Source organism: Rutidosis leptorrhynchoides, chromosome 1 (genome assembly GCF_046630445.1).
Source record: "Rutidosis leptorrhynchoides isolate AG116_Rl617_1_P2 chromosome 1, CSIRO_AGI_Rlap_v1, whole genome shotgun sequence".
Lineage (NCBI taxonomy): Eukaryota > Viridiplantae > Streptophyta > Magnoliopsida > Asterales > Asteraceae > Rutidosis > Rutidosis leptorrhynchoides.
The window spans coordinates 182,272,721-182,280,619 of record NC_092333.1 but is presented as its reverse complement, the minus strand read 5'-3'; the positions used below and the strand labels follow the sequence as shown (position 1 = coordinate 182,280,619).

Sequence of the window (7,899 nt, the reverse complement as noted above, 5' to 3'; positions counted from 1 at the left end):
ATAATAATAATAATAATATAGATATGGATAGTCAATTTTGGTGTATACATATAGTCAATTTTGGTACACAAAGTATGTATTTTTATATTGAGATTTTAGGCTATAAATACTCATGAATGCAAGCATTAAACTTGCACCATTTCTCACACTTACAAAGTGTTTCTTTCTTTCTCTCCATTATCATCTTTGTTCTTACACTTCATTATTAGTATTCTAAATCAAGAATCAAATCACTAAAGGTAGTTATAAGCCTACTGAATTATAACATCAAGAATCAAACCACTAAAGGTAGTTATAAGCCTACTGAATTATAACATTATTACTATTAATGAACTTTGATGCAAACATTTAAATGTGTCATCAACTGGCACGTCATAGCAGTTTACATAAAATATACAAAAAAAGGCTCTTACTAAAGCAACATAGTCCCAAATCTGTTAGCATTCTAATGTAAATTATCGTTCATAAGACATTTATTAGCACTTTTACTATAACATATACATTTTTTAATTACATCATATTTGATTTGGTTTGTTTAAACTTTATGCATAAAAAACAGCACATAAAGTGAAATCTTGCTTACTCTACACATGTTACTCAAAAGAAACATATGGTTAGAAAGGAGTCCCATTTCAAATGTGTTTAGGTAAAAGAAAGTAACATAAAAAGAATTCTCAAATAAGCTATTGTACCATCCTAATCAAGATTCAAAGGTGTTTATTGACACAAGTTGAAAAAAGTGAAATTTTGAAGAGAAATAAAAGGAAAAGAGATGTGATATGAGTATTGAAGTAGGCCCATTCTGTTTTTTGAGGGGTTTAAATGACACCACAATACCATCTCTTCTCTATATATGAATTTATGAACTTAAAGACCCTTCTGGTTTTTCCCTCCTTGTCTCTCTCATCTTTTATAATTTTTTTCCAAGATTTTCATTTATAAATTCTGGGTGTACAATAAAAATCAAAACTTTATATGAAATCATGAAATCTGAAGAGAATAAAAGCATCATAGTTGTAGCTGAAGAGCATGATTCAAGTTTAACACAAAGTGAAGAAGTAGTCATACCAATTCGCAAGGCTGGTTTTCATATTTCTTCCCCTGTTTTTCTCACCATCTTATTGATTTGGTCTATTTTCCTTATTCAAATGCATGAGTTATGCTTAATATATACTAGAAATCACATATGGATTCATGGGTCTTCCTTAAACTGAACATTTATTGCTAAGTTATGATCTTTTAATAATTTAAGCATGCGACTATCTACTATCTTTAATTCTAATATCCACTTCATGGAGCTTCACTCCGTTATCTATATTTATCATTATAATCTTGCATAAACATATTTTGTAGTCATTTGGATGACGTGTAAGGTTTGAAATCTAGTTAATATACACATTTCTGTTGCATTTTGCACAAGGATGACACTTCTACTTCACATGTAGAACGAATGATCAACATGTTTTAAGATATACGAGTCTAAAATTTGAGAATTTGAAGCAAAATTTTGCTATCTTTTAATACTAAAAATATACTAAATAAGTATAATTATAGAATTATAGATTATTGATGGATAGATGAAATTTTTAAGTTTGATGATCTTATCATACAACTAATATATCGTTGTAGTTATTTCTTTATTTTTTTCAAGAAGAATTGATATTTGTCACACTTTTAATGTTTGTCTAATTTATGGATGAACAATGGTGCCATGTGATATGAACTTGTTACCTTTATTAAGTCATGTAACTTTTTTAGATTCATTAATAAGATTTCTCTCATGAGCAACAAATTGATGCTTTTATAAAAAGTTGTTTTAGACCATAAACACTTTCTCATCCAGGCCAGCAAACCTTCTTGATTTTGTCTTTCATATTTATTTATATAATTTTATTAAGTACCAAGTAATAAGTAATTTTCATCATTAAATATCCAAACTTGGCTTTGAAGACACTCCTAATGATAAATTTAATTGAACACAAATGATTTTTGCGTTCACTTACAACAACATATATCGAAGGAACGCATGATTTTGTAACTTATGAGCTATGAATTTTACTTAGTAGTAAACAAGTGATTACGTTTGCCGATCAAAAAGATGTTGGTAAACTTGTATTATAGCGCGCGTGATATTATTAGAAAAAAAAAGTTCCTGATATGAGGGGATAAAAAGCTAATGCAAAAGGTTAATCCTTGTTTACAGGGCATAAAGTAATCTAACTTTTAATTAACTTTTAATCCCACTTATGGATCCTCATGATTACTACACTAAGATACTGTTATCAACTATTACTCACTAAATTAGTGGCATACTTTATTCAATTTAAAAGAAAAGAAAAAAAGACGTGTGATTTCAGTTTGACACTTATGTTGTTTTCATATGCTTCATATAAGTCATCTTAGTGTAAAATGACTTGGATTGCATTTACATATCAATCAAATCTCCATAAAGAACAAAAAGCTCCTTGCTTTTTGTAATTCAAACTAGTTTTTCATGCAGGTGTTTCTTATCAGTTTCGAAAGGAAACAACTTACAACTGTCGAATAATGAATAGCCCGTAATCATGACTTTATTAATAATGGAGTATTTATAGATTACAAAGTAACCCTAAATAAACCTAATTAACCCTAATGGACCCAATCACACTATCAGACACTGGGCCAACTAACCTATTCTATCTGGATAACTACGTCGGTCGCATTTTTAATTGTGAAATGAGTATGAAAATGTCCATTAACATGTTTCTTGATTGATTTTAGGTTGAAGAAGAGATTTTTACTACAGAAACACAAAATGGGAATAACTGGAAGAAACAAAATCTGTTTTTGGAGATACCATCAAGAACATCACTAGCTTCTTCATCTCAAGAACATGTTCAAGTCAAAATTGCGCCAACAACAAATCCAATTCCTAAAAAAGTCAACTTTAATCTTACACCAAGTAGTCCATCAGAGATTAAACCAAATGCATCTTCAGCTACAAACTCAACAAAAACTAAATCAGCAAAAAAAAGTCTACTACCAAAATTTATGAACAAAAACACAATTCAAGATACAGAAAAGACCAATAGTAATATTGCTCCAGCAGCTTCATCTTTTATAACACCGGACGAAAAACCTTCAATCCCGAGATCATGGTCACTTACCAAAATGTTTACTCCTCAAAGGACATCGTCTCTACCTGTCACCCCGATTGCGCAATCAGATCAAGAATCTGTACTCGGAAACTCGGGTGGTTCCCTTAACTTGGAGGTACATTGGCTTTAAATTTTATCAAATATTATATAGAACAAACAAAAATATTTTAAGTTAACGTTAAGAAAAAAAAAAAAAACTCTTAAAAAGTTGAATGAGACGGTTATTTTGAGACAGGGAGAGTATATAAAAAATAAATGTCATGAATTTAAGTATTCAAAGTAAGTTGTTTATGAGGTTTTATGCATTTGAAATTTGAATACCCTTGGTATGAATCTCGACCCGTTCATGGTGATTTCGCTTTTAGTTAAACCTTCTAGTATATGCCTAGTTGACCCAAGATAGAACATAACTCAAACCGACCTATTTACAGGTAATGAGGTAAAGGATCAAAGTTGCTAGATTAAAATTTTGAGTTTAGCCTATTAAAAAGTTGTAATCTTTTTCATTTTGTTTGTTTGTAGACTAAAGTCCAGGGGCATATAGCTCGCTCACGTTCAGTCCCAGTTCTCAACGAAGACATAAGTCTCAAGCGAATGGATTCGTTTTTCCGAGTGATTCCATCAACTCCACGAATGAAAGATTCGGATACTGTTTCCCCAACCCCTTCTCCAACTCATGACACGGGTAAATATTACATAAAGGTTGAATCTTTAACCTATACTTAGATATATGTGACGATTTTTTTTAACGTATGTTATTATTTAGTTAATGAAGAAGGGGGTGGTGAAGATATACCAGAAGATGAAGCTGTTTGCAGGATATGTTTGGTTGAATTATGCGAAGGTGGTGAAACCTTGAAAATGGAATGCAGCTGCAAAGGCGAACTTGCGTTAGCTCACAAAGATTGTGCTGTAAAATGGTTTAGCATTAAAGGTAATAAGACTTGTGACGTTTGTCATCAAGACGTCCAGAACCTACCTGTTACACTTTTAAGGATTCAGAGTATTGTCAGAAACCGAAACATTGGTGCAAGTAGATCACATTTGGAAATAAACGCATACGGGCAAGTTCATGTTATAATTTTTTTTTTTTTATTTATTTATTTATAATAAACTGTTGATTAACATCTAAAACAACTTTCATGTTGAATTGTGCAGTGATGTATACAGGGTATGGCAAGAAGTGCCCATATTAGTTATTGTAAGCATGTTGGCCTACTTCTGTTTTATTGAACAGCTTCTGGTAATTAAGTCCCTATCTTATATTCATAATTTCTTTTTTTTTTTTTATTTTTTTTTTAAATATTTGAATTTTTTTATTTTTTTATTTAATGAATGCTGACATACCTTGATTCTATATGAAGGTTGGGAACATGGGTACGAGTGCAATTGCGCTATCTCTTCCGTTTTCATGCGTTTTAGGTCTTCTTTCATCTATGACTTCTTCAACAATGGGTAAGCTTTTGAAAGTTTGACTTTTGTAGTTCATATTTGCCACCCTATGTACTGAACCAAATGATTTTACATGTTGACAGTGAGAAGAAGATTTGTGTGGTTATACTCATTGATTCAGTTCGCATTTGTTGTAATCTTCGCACATATTTTCTACTCGGTGGTAAGCATTAACCAGCACATTAATCGTAGCCAATTATTTCATCATGAAAACACGCTCATTATCCAGTTATCTTGTCCATTGTCTCCAGGTTAATGTTCAGCCAGTTTTGTCTATTCTTCTAGCAACGTTTGCAGGCTGTGGGGTCGCAATGAGTGGTAGCTCAATTATTGTCGAGGTATTAAGACTAAAAAGACGATGGTGGAATGATACTTCAAATCAGCAAATAAATTCCCAAATTGTTTTGCGTCCAGAACCACGACGCACACAAACAGCAACATCTTCATCACCTTCGTCGTCATCATCTCATGGCGTCCAACCACATGATATTGAAACTGGAAATACAGAAGCTCGCCGAGAAAGCTAAGTTTGGTACACAGGATTAATGAAAAGCATAATGAGAACAAAATCATAATGTTAGAATGCGTTGATCCTCAAACTTTTTAATTGAGTGGTATAGAGTGTTGTGGTGCCTTTATTTAGATCTGTATATTGAACAACAATATCAGACACAATGCATCATTCAAAATTTTATTTTAGTAAGAGTGCTCCAATGGTATAGTTCCTCCATCCTAGTCCTCAGCACCACATCATCACTTCCTTACCAGGACTAAACCTCAGGGCGGTACCGATGGGAGAACTCTAATATATATTCTGTTTGTTACCTTGAATGATTTTAAACATTCGAATTCGAATCATCATAATTCATAATTCATAATAAATAATATGCAAAAACTATGACTATAAGAATAATAACAATTGTGAAGATCAATCATAAGTGAATAATAACTTCCTCTGGTAAATTCAATATCTTCACTCCAAAAATCAGGCGGTATAAAATTCAAAATGTAAAAGAATAAAACGAATACAAGCAATAGATCAGAGTGAAAATTTACATCATAATATAATGTATGAGAAATAACTGTCACTGTGTATAGATCTAGATGTAGATGATGATAACAATAATAATAATAATAAATGATAATAATAATAATAATAATAATAATAATAATAATAATAATAATAATAATGTAATAATGATTTCATAATAATAAAGCAAATCAGATTCAAACTTCAGAGGAACTCTCTTCGTGCAGCCAAACTAAACTCCGCTCTACGAATATTCTGTTGTCGTTTCTTATACAAAACTCCACCAAATCCGACAAAACACGCCGCAGCAATAACTCCGATCGCAATTCCGGCTTTCTTTCCGCCGCTCATTCCGCTCTTCTCCGATGTATCCGATTGCTCGTTCTTCAAATTCTGATTATTCAAATCAGTAGCGTCAGGTACTTCCGGTGCCGGTGCCGGAGACGGATCTGGAGTTAATTTAGCGGTTACCGGAGGTGAAGCAGGTGGAGCAGCAGGAGGCGAAGGTAGATCTGATTCCGGTGACGGTGCTGGTGGAGAAGAGGTGGAAGGTGAAATAGAAGGTGTAGGAAGTGGCGGTGAATTTTCGGCACCGGTAGATGGCGGTGGCGCCGGTGACGGTACTGCCGGATCTGAAGAAATTGAGAGTGTGATTAAAAGTGAGAATGCTAGTGAATAAATGAAGAATTTGATTGACATATTGTGGTGGTGGTGTTGTTGTTTGTGTGAGATGAAATGTGGATCTATTATTGGTTGATTGATAGATGTATAAGAAATAGATATAGATATAGATATAGATATAGATAGATAGATAGATAGATATAGAAGATTTGTGTGTGGGAGAATGAAGAATTGGAAATGCGTAGATATAGGAAAATGGAATTAATAGCGGAAAGACGGTTGGTGCAGTTGAGCTGGCATTTTATAGGTATTTGAGCATGATTGTGTACCCGATTCAAATTTATCTAGTACGAGTAAAATTTTCGTGAATTTGCGTGATTGTTTGGCCAATCTCCATCAACAAAACATATACTCGCCCGTCTTATAAAAAATACTGTATAACTTGTCTCATTAACTTTTTGTAAACTTTCATATTTTACTGCTTACTTTTTTTTTTTCTTTCTATTTTTTGTTCTACAAAAACTTTTTTTTTTTCCTTTTCTTTTTTCTATTTTTTTTCCCCCCCTTCTGAAAAGCATCATTTTATTACTACTACTCAAGAAATATGTACATTGGAGTTGCAAAGCAACAATACACGACAATTATAAGCTGCTTAGATAGTAGCACTACACGAATACATACAGAATGTTACAGCAAACATTTCTCAAGCTATAAAAACGAATTGTGAAGGGTTATTTAGCCAACCATGACAACCGATCGATTTATTTTTACATCTCTTGAGTTCCAACACGATTTTCTAAAAACTTTTAGGTTCCGATTTTTTCAAATAAAATAACCACACGTTCACTCAACCGCTTGCCATATCTTTTTTCCCACATCCGTCATTTGAATACCCGAGTTGCCCAAGAAAATTTCGCCATACTAAGATTTGAGAAATTTCCAAGCTCCACCATTTGATGAGTTTAACCCAAATATCAAACACAAGGTTACAAAGAATCAATGAATGGTCAATCGACTCCACAACTTGATTGCAAATCGGACAAAGGACCGTATGTAAATCAATAAATCAAGACCCCTTTTATCCAATTCCGTCAAAACCGGCAACCGTCTCCTCCTTGCTCTCCACACAAATACCTCCACTTTACTTGGAACAAGGTTGTTGCGAATGGTCTCAAAGGCTAATGATCCCACACACAACGTCTTGTCGTTAATTCTATCGGTTAAATTCTTTGTAATGAATACCCCATTTCCACTCAAAAGCCACTTCCATGAGTCTTCTTTGTCTTCATCGAGCACAACGTTTTTGATTACATCGTTTAATTCATTCAGTTCAGTCGCACCTCTACCCAATGGAGGTCGATTCCAAGCCCAATTACCATAGGTAGCCGATCCCGAAACAAGTATTCTATCACTAACCGATGCATTGATATCCCTCTCTAGCCGCACCAATCTTTTGAATTTATCCTCCAACGAAAAGTCACCAAGCCAATGATCCTTTCAAAAGAATTGATGCAACTACCGATTCGAATAATGTTAGCCCACGCCGAAGTAGAAGAAGCCGCAAGGGGAGCCGGGGATGACACGATGTAGTGACCCGAACTTTTTCATGTTTATATATATTAAATGAAATTGTTATTTACATGATTAAGTGTTTCCAAC

At 33.3% G+C, this 7,899-nt stretch overlaps 2 protein-coding genes across 2 annotated transcripts; one reads left to right on the top strand and one right to left on the bottom strand.

Moving 5' to 3' along the window:
• The first annotated feature begins 869 nt into the window (after window positions 1–869).
• On the top strand, window positions 870–4,849 carry LOC139867397 (uncharacterized). The gene is made up of 7 exons (XM_071855769.1): window positions 870–1,079; window positions 2,761–3,252; window positions 3,660–3,822; window positions 3,904–4,201; window positions 4,296–4,380; window positions 4,502–4,592; window positions 4,673–4,849. Exons 1-7 carry the CDS (start codon window positions 984–986, stop codon window positions 4,843–4,845), a joined length of 1,398 nt encoding a protein of 465 aa, XP_071711870.1. The 5' UTR covers window positions 870–983; the 3' UTR covers window positions 4,846–4,849.
• A 913-nt stretch (window positions 4,850–5,762) lies between these two features.
• Window positions 5,763–6,340, bottom strand: LOC139867387 (uncharacterized). Its single transcript, XM_071855762.1, has one exon. The coding sequence runs from the start codon at window positions 6,316–6,318 to the stop codon at window positions 5,824–5,826; it is 495 nt and encodes a 164-aa protein (XP_071711863.1). The 5' UTR covers window positions 6,319–6,340; the 3' UTR covers window positions 5,763–5,823.
• Between the last annotated feature and the right edge of the window lie 1,559 nt (window positions 6,341–7,899).

Coding starts and splice junctions, on each gene's coding strand:
- LOC139867397 (XM_071855769.1), top strand. CDS start 984: ATGAAATCTGAAGAGAATAAAAGCATCATAGTTGTAGCTGAAGAGCAT. Junction 1,080..2,760: donor TAGTCATACCAATTCGCAAG/GCTGGTTTTCAT, acceptor GATTGATTTTAG/GTTGAAGAAGAGATTTTTAC. Junction 3,823..3,903: donor TTCTCCAACTCATGACACGG/GTAAATATTACA, acceptor GTTATTATTTAG/TTAATGAAGAAGGGGGTGGT.
- LOC139867387 (XM_071855762.1), bottom strand. CDS start 6,318: ATGTCAATCAAATTCTTCATTTATTCACTAGCATTCTCACTTTTAATC.